At 44.2% G+C, this 16,684-nt stretch overlaps 1 protein-coding gene across 5 annotated transcripts in view; it reads right to left on the bottom strand.

Moving 5' to 3' along the window:
* PLPP4 (phospholipid phosphatase 4) overlaps positions 1-16,684 on the bottom strand; it is a 134,697-nt gene that overhangs the window by 61,517 nt on the left and 56,496 nt on the right. The window contains 3 exon segments of one of the 5 annotated variants that reach the window (NM_001266703.1): positions 6,325-6,449; positions 8,539-8,602; positions 13,472-13,562. The exons of 1 other annotated variant lie outside the window; for it this stretch is intronic. In NM_001266703.1, the coding sequence (NP_001253632.1) occupies positions 6,325-6,449; positions 8,539-8,602; positions 13,472-13,562 (280 nt within the window). 5 annotated transcript variants of the gene reach the window in all.

Below are 16,684 nucleotides of genomic sequence, written 5' to 3'. Positions count from 1 at the left end.
GAAGGCCTTAAGAGTAAAGATTGAGGTTTCCCATATAAGAAGGAATTCTACCTCAAGACTGCAGTGTAGAAATCCTACCTGAGTTCCAGCCTGCTGGTCTGCATATTTGGGGGGTCAACAATGTAACATCAATTCTTACCTGAATTTCCAGCCTGCCACCCTGGCCTTACAGATTTCAGACTTGCCAGCCACCACAATTTCATGAACCGATTCCCTAAAATAAATCAATCAATTGACAGATTGCTAAGATAGATAGATGACTGATGATTGATTGATGGGTATTACAGATAGGCAGACAGATAGACAGACATCCTACCAGTTCTGTTTCTCCAGAGAGCCCTCACTAATGCAAACAGGAACACACATTCCATCTAGGAGCACCTGAACACTACACCACTCTATGAAGATGGGAAGCAGGTGGCAAAGTAGATACTGACTTGCTGAACTGAAGGCAGATCAATCTACACACCTGCAGGGGGTAGTGCTGATGAGAGGCAGCCCATTCACCAGGCAGGGCCCTGCAAAGGCCCTGGTGCCTTTGAAACTAGAGGCACCAGGTACTGCAGAAGGCAGGATGTGAACTATGGGGCTAGAAACAGGCAAATAGGTGGAAAGTGCCGATAAAGAGAAGCTAAACGCTCCAGGTTTCCACACCTCCTTCAAAGCCAGGAAGCCATCCCCTTTCCAACTCTTGAGGAAGACAGAAGTTTTAACTATCTGAGGCTCTGGTTTTGGAAACACAGATGAGTAGAGGGCATGGTTGAACAAACAGATGGAAAATAGGGAGATGATGAGAAAGACTAAGAACTGACCTGTGAGTGCCTACACCCTTCTGCACAGCTTCCAGAATGCCAGGTTCACATACAACAGGCAGGAGAATGAAGAGGCTCCTCTAGGGAATCAAACAGCCTCAAAGTAAAGGCCAGATGCTAACACTGGAGGTCAACCAATGAAAACCCAGCTCACTCCACTCACCCTCAGTGAAGCCCAGTTAACAAGCCCTGCCCAATTAGCTTTATGATTCAACCTTAAATAACAGCATACAGCAAAGGTACCAGATATTTAAGGAAAGCTAGACACAAAAACACACAAATAAAGGGAAGGCAGGGCACAGGTGAAACCTGCAAACAAAGCAGGGTAAGAGATGACGTATCCATGAAAAGACAAAAACAGGATGTTAATGATTTTTCTAATCAGAGTTCAAGAAAGAGCTCTTGGAAATTAAAAATATAAAAATCATAATAAAAATTCTGTAGAAGCTTTAGTAGATGAGAATTTTAGAGTCTCCCTGACGGATGAATAAAAAAGACAAAGAGACAGTAGGAAAGAAGAGATAATAAAAAGATCAGTCCAGGAGACTCAACATCTGCCTAATACAATTCCAGGGAGAAGAAACAGGGAATACAAAGGTGAGGTACACGCAGTTCCAGATTTAAAAGACCTACAGAGTGAGCGGAACGATAAATACAAAAAACAAATCCCGGTAAGGTACATCATTGTGGACTTTAGATGGTGAGACACAGAGAAAGAACCATCAAACTTTCCAGAGAAAGAAAAACAAAGCAAAGGCAAGGAACGCAGTCAGACTTCTCAAGCACAGTGTGAACTGGAATCCTGCATGGAAATGATTTTCCTCCTAGAATTCTACATGCAGCTAAAGAATAGAATTAAGACATTTCATAACTAAACATCTCAAAACATGTAACTTGTATGTACTCATTTATGGGAAACTATAAGATAAAGGGCTTTTCCTCCCTGGAGGCTTTCCGTGTCCCCTGATTGGAATTCTCAGCTCCCCAATCCCAGAGTGTGGTGTTCAACAACTTAATGTTTGACTTCATCCTGGAGGAAAATATGTGCCATGTCTGATCACCCTTGTACTGTCCCCAAGGGCTCAGCCTGGTACATACCTAACAGAAAGAACTCAAGAAGCACCTGTTGAATCTTTATCAGCCAGGAATACCTTTTAGATTTTCTCTGTCATTTAAAAACTGTATTCCACAAGCAACAACTGCCCCTTTTTACACTGTAATAGAGTTTAAAATGTTTAAAATGGAAACATGTGCACAAATTGAGTGCACTGGTCTTGCTTTAGTAAAGCTTTTTAATACTATCTGTTTGGAGCAGGGACGACTGCAAGGTTAGTAAATTTTCTCTGTAAAGGGCCAGATAATACATATTTTCAGTTTTGTGGACCATGTTTCTCTTCCGCGACTCCTCAGCATGGCCATTGTAAAGTGAGAGAGGCCATAGACAACATGGAAACGAACAGGCATCTCTGTGTTCCCGTAAAACTCTACCTATGAAAACCAGCAGCCACTGGACTTGGTCCGCATGCTGTCATTCGCTGACACCTGGACGAGAGTAATGCTTTATTTATTCCCACCATCTTCACAGGAAAGAAGTTTCTTAATACCTCGACATAGCATTAATAATTTGGTTTTTCTACTTTTCTCTCTTAAATCTATCCTCTCTCTGGAAGTTGAATCAATACTCAATCAAAAATCGAGATTATGCTCTGAGAGACAAATTCTCTTTTCAGAATATCCCTGCTTTAAGAACTATGGGAAGGTACACTGCCTTTCTCCACTTTTAAGCCTAAGCTTCTTTTAGGTTGGATGAAAATCACTTGCTCTTTGAAACTGTGGTCTCTGCTTTTCCAATCAAGGGTGGCTTAGGCTGCCTTACAGAGCAAGCCCCATAAGAATGCTGCCATGGGGAACTGCTGTTTGCTGAGAGTTTGACACATAAGCCCTTCAGACAAGCGTTGTTTGGCTGCTTATGGTAGATTAAGAACAAGATCCTTTGTTTCCAAAAGAAATCAATGTTTGTTCTTAAGTTCAAAGAAAACCAACTGTTCTAAGGACGATATGAGGACACGGACTCCATTCCAGCCGCCAATTATCTGCAAACACAGCAGAAGCAAAACCCACGTCTACCTAGCATGGAGAATTAGTCTTAGGCGACCCCTCAGTCCAGAACTCCCCTGCCCAGCCACTCAAGTCCAGCCTACGAAATTGATTTCTTAAGGAAAAAAAAAAGAGTGTTTATATCAAAATGGGAGTCCACTTAGGTCACCCCCTCTGAGATGCAGTCACATCAACTACTAGGCTTCCTATTAGCTACTAAGAAATCCAGAAAACAGCACTGGTAGTTTTTTTAAGTGGATATGGCACTCCCTCCAAGCCAATCACTAACCTGTCATTTAAAAAAAAAAAAAAACGAGAAAATAAACGAAAATACCACCATCAAAGCCTAGAGGCTGGGTAGAATTCTGTGTCTGCCAAGGAGTAAAAGTGTGTAACATTTTAAGTAGCATCATAAGCAAAGGATCTAATTGCCTCTGCCAAAAAGCTGGTCTAGCACCGATCAGACGTCAGCCACGCATTTGACAACGCAGCCGAAAGCCAGCCATGTCAGAAAATGCTTCCTGGTGGTTGGAAGGGAGGATGTGCATCTAAAATCAACATTTTTGTGGGGCCCAGCTTCTAATCTCCGAGGTCCAGTAGCCTGACAGCTTGAGTGATTCACATGACAGCTATTTCGTTCCCAAGTTCAAATGCAACAGTAGACAGTAAATTGTGCTACAGTCCCCCACCAACCATTCTAAAAGCCAATATTAAGGTTTTTCTTAGAGTTTCACTTCTTGGGTGCTTTTACTTTCTGAAGCCCCTTAAGATTCAGCACCAAGTCTTTGGGAGGACAGAAAGTGACAGGAGGGAGAAGGGAGGAATGAAAGAAGGAAGAGAAGGAAAGGAGAAGAGAACAAAGGAAGAAAAAAGCTAAGAGAACTTCAATGACTCTACCAGGAGACAGATGGAGAGCAGATGGGAGCTGATCCCAGGTGAATACTATTCCAGGTACCTCTAAACAATGCCAGCATGGGACTCCCTGGAAACAAGGAGACAGTAACTCAATACAGCAGGAATTCCTCCAGCTGGTAACTACAAGTCCTCCAAAACAGGTGATCACTTAAAATGGGACTTCATAGAGAAAAAACCATATTGAGGCAGGAAGCAACTCCAAATGGGTGTTCTGCCTTAAGTCATAGGAATGGCTGGAGCCTACAAGAACCCTGAGCCTTTTTTTTTTTTTTTTTTTTTTTGAGACGGAGTCTCACTCTGTTGCCAGGCTGGAGTGCACTGGCACGATCTTGGGTCAACCTCTGACCCCCTGGTTCAAGCTGTTCTCCTGCCTCAGCCTCCTGAGTAGCTGGGATTACAGGCATGCACACCAAGCCCAGCTAATTTGTGTGTATGTGTTTTTAGTAGAGATGGGTTTCACCATGTTGGCCAGGATGGTCTTGATTTCCTGACCTCGTGATCTGCCCGCCTTGGCTTCCCAAAGTGCTGGGATTACAGGCATGAGCCACTGCACCTGGCTGAGCCTTTCTTTTATAAGGACACCTGCCACTGGGCTTAGGGCTCACCCTAAATCCAAAATGATCTCATCTCGAGATCTGAACTTAATTGCATGTGCCAAGATCCTTTTCCTTTTCCTTTTTCTTTTTTGGCATGTAAATCAGTGTTCATTCTTTCAAATAAAAATATACATAGCGAAAGGATTACGACAGTCAAACAAGTTACCATATCCATCTCATCACATGGTTTATTTTTTTGTGTGATGACAGCACCTGAAATCTACTCTCTTAGCAAATTTCCAGTCTACAGGGTCGTAGTATTATCAAACAAGACCCTTTTTTCAGATAAGGTCACACTCACATGTTCCAGGGGCTGGGACTTAAACGTATCTTTTTGGAGGCAACTACTCAACTCACCACAGTTTCCAACAAACTAGAGAAGAAAATTAGTTATTTACTTAAATAAACATGGACTGTAAATGCTTTGTTGTATTTGATCATTGAAAGTCCCAAGACAGCAGGAATTCCTCCAGCTGGTACCTACAGATATTCCTGTCAGAGCTGGTGTCCTTCGACAAGTTACCAAGCCTGCTTGATCCTCAGTGCCCTTGTGTGTGAAACTGAGACAATCCCTCACCTGGTAGTTTGTTGTGCAAGTTGACAGTGATTCATTTAGAGTGTCTGCCCCCAGCTAATGTGTGGTTGACAGGCCCTAGTTTTCAACGGCTTTGAGCAACATGTCCAACAGCCACTCTCCAGGAAACAGCGTTCAGTTATTTCTTGATTCAGCCATTAGTAGGATGTGTCTCGGGTATTTAGGGAAAAAAAGAGGCTAAAATAGCAGGCTTGCTAAAGGTAAATAATAATCAGACTTGTGGGAGAATTAAGGACTTGGCATCATGAGAAGAGCCTGTCATATTCAAGATGGTCACTTGTGACCATAGTTCTCCAATTATCCCAGGAATCATCAATTTAAATACACCATCTCTCACTACCTGGGCACTCCCCAGGACATGAGCGGCATCTTATTTATCCTTGCATCCCCCATGCCTGGCACAGTGCCTGGCACCTGAGTCATGCAATATGAACTGACGGATGGATGATGACATGAGCCAGAATGCTCAGGAAACTTCAGCTCTGATCATCAACAATCACGTAGATAACTACTGTTTATTGAAAGTCACAATACTAAGTGCTTTACATATACTGCATGGATTAAATAAGATAATTTATGTTACCATTTTGGCAGAGCTGCTGCTCCAGAAATGGGAGGGATCATCACCACTTATTTTAATCCTCATTCCAACCCATAAAGGAGGCATTCTTATTCCCATGTTATAGCACGAACTGAGGCATAGGGAGGTGAAGTCCCCCAGCTAATACCTGGCAGAGCCAGGGTTTGTTAGACTTCAAAGACCTGTGTCCTTTTCAGCTACATTGCACTGCTTCTGATTCACAGTATTAAGTCTTTGTTTTAAGGTGTTCACACATCTATAGTCAGACTATAAACTGGAGGTATGGGGAGATGTATATGTATATGCATGTACATATGTATGTCTATATATGTATACATATGTGCTATATATTTGTGTACACACATGCGCAACACCTCAATTGAAAAAATAAACTAGAGGGAACAATGACCTAAACAATGGAGGGTCCCAGGGAGCATGGAGAATTCCCTTGTCCTGAATCGTACTGTGCAGGGATAAAGCATCACATGTTACGCTCTGCCAAGCTCATGAAAGCAACACATACAATGTTTTATAAGCTCCAGAGCCTCATTCCAGGCTTATTACTTCCTGTTGAATAATCTTGTTTCTAAGCCAAACGCCGTACAGTGAAGAAAAATGAACTGCGCTTGACATTCACATACAAGTGCTTTGCTCTGCACCTAAATTCCCAAAGACAGTGAGCAGGAAACATGACTGGGGGCACTAAGAGCATCCCAGCCATGAACTTACAGGAGGAATGGATGCTGGGGAAGCTTTTGCGGCCCTCGGACACCAGATCGGGGTCACCTGTGCAGTGCATTTCCGAGTTCATCACTCCATCTGGAAAGCAGCGGTAAAAGAAATCGGGGCGAGGTCTACAAAAGACACCATGGACATTTTCAATATAAAATGTTGCCATCACAAATGACCCCAAGCTGAACCCCCAACTCCCCACTGCCCCTAGCTCCTTCCTCAGCCCCCTTGGCCATCAACACTGGAGCTCCCCACAGAATCCTCTAGACACAGGCATTTGAGGAAAAGCTCAGGCTTTGGTGTCAGAAAAATCTGAGTTGGTGCTCCCACGTACCACTTACTCGCTTTATGACCTTGGGAAGGTCACTTGGTCTCCCCCAGCTTCAGTTTCCACATCTGTAGAAGGGGGAAATCAATACTGACCCAAAGCTGAGGTCCTAAGGATAAAGTGACATGACGTACAGGAGGCACCTAAGCAGTGTCCTCTGGCTTAAGCTCCTTGTTTGACAGGTGTGAAAAGGAAGGCTTCATGCCACCCATAGACTAAAAGTTACTTCCTGTCTTGATCTACCGCTCTATTGTTGGATATTGGCATGGATTGCTCAAATGCCAATCCATAGGTCTCATCCTGAAGAGAATGATAAATAAGTAATCCTATTTATCTACCGCTCTACTGCTTGATCTATTTCAGAGGCTGCCTCTGGGATCCAAGACTCCAGGCGCCTCGTGTCCATATATCCTGAATTTGGGTGGCCACTTGCCCTTCCTGAAATGGCAGGCCTCACCCGGCCTTACTGAGAGACCTTAAATATTCAGCTCCATGATGCAGAAGACACAGTGCCCCAGGTTGGCCTCTCTGGTCTAGGACATGGGAAAGAGACCTCTACATAGGGGTGGCCCTGGGCCTGAAGTCGAGCCTCCTGCAGCAATCACAGCTGAAGGAAGTCCTGAGTGCTTACTGGGCTTCAGACACAGTGCTAAGGTCCACACACCCATTGTGCCATATAATCCTTAGGAGAACCCTGAGGCAGAGCCTGGGGCTGTCTGTATTTCACACGTGCAAAAATGAAGGCTCTTCATTGCTCAAGGTCACACACATCCAGTAAGTGGCAAAGACGAGCTCTGAACACCAGTGCCTGGATCTTTGTGCCAACATACTTCACCGCATGCTTTACTGCCTCACTCGAATGAGGGTCCTTACACAGGTAGGTGATGGCCTATCACCTCACATTCATACTCAACTAATATTCGCTGAGCACCTACCATGGGTGAAGCTTAGCTAATGTTAGAAACACAGCACCTGCTTTCTGAGCACTCCAAGTCACAGTCCTGATCGCTGGTCCTTCAGTTCTGCAACTCAGGTAGGGCCTAAGCAGTCTACCAGAACAGCTGGGGTTCTGTCTCTCCAGTACTCAGCCAGCGTTTCTCCAAGTATGGATGTCCACCTAATGCACCAGAACCTCAGAGGGCCGAGGCCTGACAGTGAGCACTGGTCAGGGCACTGTGGTAGCTCTAAGCACACAAAGTTAAGGGAATACAGCAGCAACAGGCCACGTACTGCCTGATTTTTATCTATTTCCTGCCCCCTCAGTCCCTGGCCTGCATCCAGTAGATAAAATAAATACTAATGTTCTGAGAGGGGATCTAGTGTGTCCCAGGCCAACAGCCAGCTAGAGTTAGTTAGGTCTTGTATTCAGATATTTTGACGGCTCATGTCTGCAGAGACCAGCTCTTCACCAGAGTAGTCAGAAGAGAAGGAAAGATAAATGGAAAACAGAAATCATTTCTCAGGGGCAGTAAGAGAAATGTGCCGTAAGCCCAGGCTCAGATGCCAATCCATATGTCTCATCCTGAAGAGAATGATAGGTAAGAAATCCTACTTATTTATTAGAGACCAAAACTGACAAGTGAGAGGGTGTCAGGGGAGGCCTTGGGCTGGCAGTGGAAGGAACTGGAAACGCCAGCAGTGAGCTTTGTCCCACAAGAAAGTATGGTCAGTGGGCATTTCCTTGCTAGTGATCTCCTGCTTTCTAAAATAGTGAGTTCGTAATTCAAAGGAAAGATCTGTGCTAAGGATGGAAAGCTCAGAAGGACGGTTTAAGGGAGAGCTAGATGAGCTCAAATCTGTCCCATCCAGTGTCTGCTGGCCCAGCTTCCTATACAGATGACCTTCATAGTCTAAGTCACCATTTCATTCTTCTTGGAACTTACCTTCCCACTATTAATTTAATAGTGTTTGTGCAGACTCCATTCAAAGCAAGAGCCAAGGACACCGCTACAAAACAAAACCAACAGACAGAAAAATAGCAAGCAGGCTCTCAAATCAAAATCATCATCATCATTATCATCATCATCACTGTTACATTATAATACTATTTAATGACCATAGAAACAGGCATGAATACTTTGAAAACAGAGATACGTTTGGGTTGCTAGAGCAAAATATAATTACGCCAGGACTTTGGAGAGTGACTCATAAAATTCTAGGCCCCTGTGTCATGAAATTTATCTCTCCGCCTTGACTGAAATTTTCACAATCACAGAGGAGCTCATCCATCATTTTCTGGCCTGATATGAACAGATTTAATACCACAGCATGTAGAATTTCTTTTACTGGTAGCAAGAAACATAACTTTTTTTATTTCCTCCTGGCAACCTTCTCAGACATAATTCTAATCAGAGCAGCTGCTGGAATCCTACTGCAGAAAAGGACGTCCCCACTCGGCAATTATCTCATTATTGACCCATCACCGGCTGACAGCTGTCCATTTATTATCAAACAAATCACTGTTTCTGCAAAGGTGCAGAGTCCAAAAGCCTCACTGGCTTTGGAGAAGGTCTGCCCAGGCGGTGCTTTTTGCCATCTAAAAGAGCAAGAACTTCTGGGACACATTATTTGATCATACAGAGCACAGGGACTTTCTCTAAACAGTTTGGGAAGACTTTGCCAGACGCAGCACAGATTGTCCCGAAGGTGGCAGGTAACATGAGTCACAGAGCTTTCACTGCAAAGATCTTGCACCTCTCTCCTGTGGTTTATTGAGAGTGCATAAAAGGCAGAGTCATCACCATCAATGTGATAGAAGGTCAAATGCCTCACAGAAGCAATAAAAACCTATTGATGCCCCATTCCACTGCTTTGTTGAATAATAAAGCATGTGAGCTACCATTTCCCTTCGGCAAATATTAACTGTTCAATACTAGCTGAGATTTATATAAGAATTTAGCAGTGAATGGGGGCATTTTCGGGAAGGAGCTGCCTAGGGCAATTCACGGCCCATCGAGAGAGACAAATATGTTGTTCTATGAGCAGAAAGTACTGTGGAATGGCCAGTACCACTAAGAGCATGAGCCACAGAGATGGGAACACAACCCACCTGTTTTTAACAAGTCATCTGAAGCAGAGAGAATGGGAGGGACACATTCAAATGAACATCTTTGTCAAAGGGAAACAAATCACCTACGTGTGAGATGGGGGCAACTGGCCATATCCGAGTGTGGCAGAAAGGAGGGACAGGCCACAGACTTGGAGGGCAGAGCGTGAATCAGCAGCACAGCACTGCCATTAAAACACGGAGCATGAAATGGGGGTGCAGAAATTGGAACTGAATATGAGGGAACTTGGAAAGATCCACTGACTGCATTCTGAACACATAGACCCTTCCTTCCTCAAATGCCAGCTCCCCTTCTCTCTGGCAAGCTCAGAGCACTGTGGAGAGGCCTCTCTCCAAGAGGGGAGAAAAAATTCCCTAGAATATCTTTGCCATGTTCTCTCCACAAACCCTGATAATTAACAGGTTGTGAGATTGCCGGGAAATTACTGTGGTCTTTTCTCTGTTAGGGCTGGCCTGCCAGGCTCACTGCTGTGTTTTCCCAGTGGGGCTGGACTCATTCTCATCCTGGTCCTAGCATGGCCTCTCTGGGAACAAGCATCCCTGGCCAATTCCCTATCGCCCCACATAGATCTTGGTGAACTTCATACACAGCCACATGGATCACTTCCCCAGCCTCTGAGCCTGGTGGGCTTATCATAGCACAGAGCCGTTCTTTAAAAAGTCTGAAGTAGCTAAGCTGGAAAATGTATGGATGTGTTATAACCACCAACAATTGGCAATTTTCCTGTCTGATCCAAACACCTGAAGGAAGCAGAAAGGTAGGAAGCTGGTGATGATATTTAACACAGTCATTTCAGCATTATAGCAGGAACCTAAACTGTTTAATATTTTTATCGGAATAGCACAACCCTCTGGGAATCAATGCAGGAGCCCCTCACTGATACTAGAGAGAAAGCTGTGCTGGGATCAGACCCATAAAAGGCTGGACAAACAGGAAAATAAATGGCCCCCATCAGGAATGCTTGTTCATTAACAATAACCCAGTGGGTCTGGTCATAAAGGCTGTTCTGTTTTTACAGCATCCCACAGCACTGTGGGTTTGAGAGAAGAGTCAAAAAGACAAACCATACTGCATCTGATAAAAAATTTCAAAGCAACGTGTCCCGTGAGTTGGCTTGTAAGCAGCCTGTACTCAGGACACTACTGGTTATAAGCATTCCAGGGGATTAGAGGGCTTTTGTTGTTACTTTCGTTGCTGTAGGAAATCAGTACTATTGTGCTTTTATAACAGGGTTCCTAGAGTATACAGACCTGACTGTTTTGCAGCCTGAATTCCTAAAAGCCCAATGCTGCATGGGGCAAACCTCACTCCTCTCAACCAATGCCAGATGCACAAACATGGCCACTGTTTACCTGGAGATGAGGGCAGCACTTGGGATCCAGGTTTGGAAGCCTGGGTTAAAGTCTGCTGAAGACATCTGAGTAAAGAAGAGCACTGAGAACTAAACCTCCTGGTTGATAGAGTCCTGAATTCCAGACAACACTGGAAAATCTATACCCACTTTTCTATCCTTGGCTTTTAAAGATCACCCACCTCCACCCCCTACTTCCAAGGCTTCCTAAAAGTAGCAATTAAAAAAAAAAACAAAAAAAAAAAAACAAAAAAAAAACCTCTACACACAATGGGAGGCTGTTCATCATTTTTATAGGGCAGGCTGTCATTTGTTTTATTTAGGCAAACAGAACATCCAATAATTCCACCTTCTCTGTTAACATATAGCAGACAGAGTATGATGTTCAGTTTTGAAATGTCACCCTAAGGGAGATTTCGTTCAGAATGAAAAGTCTGGAGAAGGCAACTGTGAGCTACTTACTGCTATGACAGCAGCCCTACTCCAAAAGCCAGCCGTCAGTGAGAACCACAACCACGAAAGACAGTTCTTACCCACAGCCACTTATCTTGAGAGTCCATGCCAGGGGAGCTACTAGAATAAAGTATGAACTAAAGGGATTTCCAAGTGAACTGAGAGGGCTCCCAACAGCACTTTTTGGAGACTATGGTGATATCCATCCAAACACTGCCTGGCCACTCAAGCCATGTGTGAATGGACACCTACCTGCGTCCTTGGAGAATGTGACCTTTTCCCACCTCAGCTGAGGAGACTGAAACCTGTGACCAAAAGGCCAAGCCATACAAGGGCAGCCTGCGGTACACACCTGACCTGAGGGAGGGCATCGACAGGCTGGTCAGGGACTCACAGTTTTTGTGGCCCGGCTGGAGAAATGAGCTGACTCTATCTAGGAAGTACAGAGACTCTGTCCAGGAAGTCTGGACCAAAAAACACAGTGAAGCTTGGTGGGTGGGCATCAAAGTTGAACAAGCAGACAGATTGGGGGCAGAAGCCACCACCACTGCAAGCCCAAGTCTCACATACACCAGAGACATGGGGCAGCAGAAACAAAGTCGAGGCAGAGGAATCAGGCTGGGAGTGTCAGGAGAAGAGGGAAGGCATACTGCAGTGGTCATGAGCCAAGAGGGAGGTCTCCCCTCCTGATGGCCCAGTTCCCCATTCCAGTCCCTGTGAGGTGCCTCTGAACTTTTCCCCCTTTTTTCTTGGATGTCTGTGAGATTGCTTATCAGAGCCCTGTAATTAAACCCCTAATTTATTTGAGCTAATTTGAGAGGGATTCTGTTCCTTTCACCTAGATAGGGCCTAACAGAAGCCTGGTTATATAGGAAGCATTCTGTGTGCTGCTTTAGGGCAGGAGCTGCTTGTTGTCCCACACTCCCTAGATGCAGCTCTCACACTCACTCCCTTACCATGAAAAAGGGAGGACCATATTTTGCTACATTTTCATTTCCTCAAAGCCCAATAATTAACAAACACACCCTTAAGTGAAGGCTCTCATTTTCCAGACTTACTGTGCCATTGAATGGTAAGTCCATATAACACACCAAAAACAAAATTTAGGCTGAGGATTTGGGTAACTTTTAGGTGACTGTCAAAAAAAGAAAAAATCAACCTGATTTGGTTTTTCTCATGGTCAAAAAGCTGAAAACTTGGCTACAGGTTAGTTTATTTTGTTTGCTAAACAAGCCAAGTAGTTTTGGCTATCTCTTGGTGCCGTCATTTACTCAGGATTTGATTAACATGAAGACCAGAAAAACACATTTAATCCTGAAACGTCAAACTCTTGTGCCCTGCAGACATGGCTTAGCTTGGGAAGAATTTATAACAATGATGTTATAATCAATGACAAAGATCATAACACTCTTCACATAATAGTGAACACTTAACTACCAAAATGTCTTCAAACTTCAGATGAGTTATAGAGTTTGTTTGTAATATCTATTTTATTTTACACCGCATTTGCCCATTATTGCCTCTAGCCAACAGTGTTTGGTTGAGGGGTCTGTTGTTGATTTCTGAATTGCCCATAATGTGGGTCTATTAGCCAAAAATGTGAGACTGGACAGTCGGAGGTAACAAAGTTTTAGATTTACTTTGCCTACTGCCAAGAGCTGCCCAGAGTGTGTGCCTGAGCAGCACAGCTCTCTGGTGTGTACGGGGTGTTATGAGCATTCAGCACAATGGACAGCGACAGCGGGCGGCGTCTGACCATCCTCCATTTAGGACTGCACACTGGCTCTTATTTGGGCTTAAAGTTTATCTTTATTTTATGTTATTCCTCCCCAGCTTAATTTGACCAAAAGAAAAAATCAGTTGGATGCAACTGAGATTTCTTAAATGCGATCATCTAATTAAGGCCAGCCCCATTCCCTAAAGCAGGAACTGTGAATACTCTACCTAAGAAGGCTTCCTTAATTTCAGTCTTGTCTGTTCGCCGGATAATTTTCACCACACAAATAACAGCCAGGGGTGTGAGGAAAGAAATTGCCTGGAAGAAATAACAAACAATCCCTTATGAGGACATCAGTTTGCTATCAGAAGGGCTGATTGATAATTAGTTCCCGTTAGCTTCATTTAGACTCCCTAGTTGAATAATCTTACTGAACTCCTGACCTCAAACAAACAAAAAAAAGGATGATGTATGTCTGTGCTTAGAGACTACACAGACTTTAAAAATGGAAGATCTGATTGTAGGTTATAATTGATTTGTAATTGCTGAGAGCCATGTTTAAAGCAGTGACTTTTTAAATGGAAAAAAATAGTCTATAATTACAATGAATCATGTTTGCCAGTAATTCCCCTCATGCTCTCCTCTGTGGAAGGGTGAAGAACCCTTGGCTTCCCACTCCCATCTCTCTGGAAACACGAGTGCATTTGGGACTCACTTCGAGTCAATCAATTCATTCTTTTTTGGTGTTCTTTTGTTGAATATTTATCTCTTCTGCAAAGCAGAGTTTAGTCTGTTTGCATAAAGCCTCTCCTCTTCCCTTCCTCTATCCCCTTTCCTCCACATAGATGCTCAACTCAGACTTAATGAGTTAAACTGGTGGGATTCAGATGCAACCAACACTCATTACAAAACCTACTGTGAAGTGGAAACCATGGTAGTTACCATCAAGTCCAGGAGACTCTTACATCCTCATGATAGCTCTGTGACTGCCTCCTCCAGGCTTGAGGACTAGGTGATGCGCCTGGGAACACAGAACTGGAGAGGGGCGAGGCCAGGATTTGGGGACAATGTTTCCCTTCCCATATTGAGTCTTTATTCCAGCTTTCCATAATTAGTAAATTGTTTTTCAACATTCCACCAACCATATAAAAGGTATTTATGTTACTTCCTTATGACTATAACATCTCAGGATAACAACATCAGAAGAGACTGAACATCTTACAAATCCAGAATCGGCCTACCAGTCAGTCGTGGGAGGGCTGGGATGTAACTGTTAACCAATAGTGTTCATAATTCTGGAAATCTCCCTCTCCACTCTAGCAAGCCGTCACTTTTTGGAGAGGGGCTTCCTGATGGGACTAAGGCATGGCTGGAAGATGCTCTTCTTTTTTAAATTTATTTTTTATTTTTTGAGATGGAGTCTCACTCTGTCACCAGGCTGGAGTGCAGTGGCATGATCTCCGCTCACTGCAACCTCCACCTCCCGGGTTCCAGCAATTCTCCTGCCTCAGCCTCTTGAGTAGCTGGGACTACAGGTGTGCACCACCATGCCCAGCTCATTTTTGTATTTTTAGCAGAGATGGGATTTCACTATGCTGACCAGGAGCTCTTCTTTTGTAAAAACAGAATTCACCCAAATGAATGCAGGCTTTTAAAATTATTTGAGATGCTCCACATCCTTACTACAATCAGACAGCTAGAGTTCAAATCATCCTGGGGACTCCCCTTTGGGAACTGTCTTCAGACGCCACTTGTATGAGACATGAAAAAAGCCCTCTCCTTACCTGTCACCATTTATTTCTGACCAGAAGTGGTAGTAACCAGTTTGACAATTCAGCTGTGGCCCTGAATGATTTAGACGGTTTAAAAGTCAAATAAGCAAGTCTTGCCACCATGGAGGGTATTCAGGTGCTAAAGGCAGATGCATGAGAGGAGATTCAGAACCGCTACAGAGAAAGCAGAGGATTCCCTTGGGGGCTATTCAGAAGGGCAACACTCATGAGTTAAGAGGTCCAGTAAGTCTGTGAAAGTTGCCATAAGTTATTGGGCAGCTCTCACACCTAAATAACTACATGGCTTGTTAAAGTACTGATTTCCTCAAACATGCTTATATAGCAGGTCTAGAAATGTATATTTTTAACAGTATCTCAAATGGTACTGATGCTGATGATTGAGAATTATGCCTTAGACTTTTGATTCACGCATTTAGTGCTTAAAGAACAAGAACTGAAGCACCACTTACTGAAGTCCAACGTTATGGTCAAGGCCAAAGAAGTCCTTGTTTCTCCAAATCCAAACATGAAGCCCACCAGCTTACCTTTCTGTTTTCTGTCCCTTCAAGCACTGCATACAGACCAGGCAATGTGCTCCCAAATAGGAGAAAGCAACTCACCAAATAGGGGATGGCCCAGTAATGACCACCAATTCAGCGTTTATATAGGAGAACAACATGATTCTGAAGGAAATATTTCAAGACAATCCCAGCTGGTATAATCTAAGGTTAGGCAATAATGAAACCCTAGAAAAAAATTTGAGTTGGGATGACTTTCCCAATGAGGCTTCCAAAGGAAACTCCAGAGCAAAAAGTCACTGCCCACACAAGAGATGTGGGTGCCAGGTGGGAGGTGCTCAGGATCATGGTCAAGTGTGCAGGCTGAAGAATTCATTAGAGCTGCTCAATGACTCCAAGCTAGTGGCCTGATGGTCCAGTGATCTCCTTTAGAACCGTTGCCTGCCTCAACTTGCCTCTTCCTAATTGGACCCTCACCTCTACTTCCCCAACAAGGCTGGACTTAATTTAACTCATGCTACAACTTCCCTAGGTAGATGTATTTTGGTGTCTAGGACCACTATCAACTGCTCTTGAGCCAAGGCTAAGCACCCAGGAGGGCCCAAGGCTCCCCACCTCAAGAGCTTCCCAGGCGAGGAAATGCAGCCTTCAAAGTGCCGTGTGGCTGCAGCCAGAGTGGCTTCAGCAGAGGTGACTGTGTGATTGCAAGATGTGGCTTGTTTCCTCCTCTCATCCTAACAGCAATGGGCCCTGGTGTCTCATTTCTTCTTCTGGAAATGTATCAGCCATATCCTTGGGTAGCAGGGTCCATGAATCAGGATGGATAGAGACATAGTTACATGTATCATTCACCCCCTTGGATACAAACATTTTTTAACTGAAAGTTGGAATTAAGAGGTGAACTTCAGAAGCCAACACATTGGGAAAACAACCTCCTCCTGGGGCAAAACACCTGTGAACTGAGTGAAGGAGGAATGAAGAGAGTAAGCACCCCACCACCTCACTTTCACTCAGCAAAGCAGATTGAATTGAAGCCAGTGCATATGCATTCCACTCTTCGGACAAAGGCCATTGGTAGCTGCGGTTCTGCTGCTCGGGCCAGGGGAGCAGATGACGATGGACAGAGGGACATAAGTTGGGGATGTTCCCT

Source organism: Macaca mulatta, chromosome 9 (genome assembly GCF_049350105.2).
Source record: "Macaca mulatta isolate MMU2019108-1 chromosome 9, T2T-MMU8v2.0, whole genome shotgun sequence".
Classification (NCBI taxonomy): domain Eukaryota; kingdom Metazoa; phylum Chordata; class Mammalia; order Primates; family Cercopithecidae; genus Macaca; species Macaca mulatta.
Note: the sequence above shows the minus strand (reverse complement) of the source record. Positions and strands in the feature narration are given on the sequence as shown.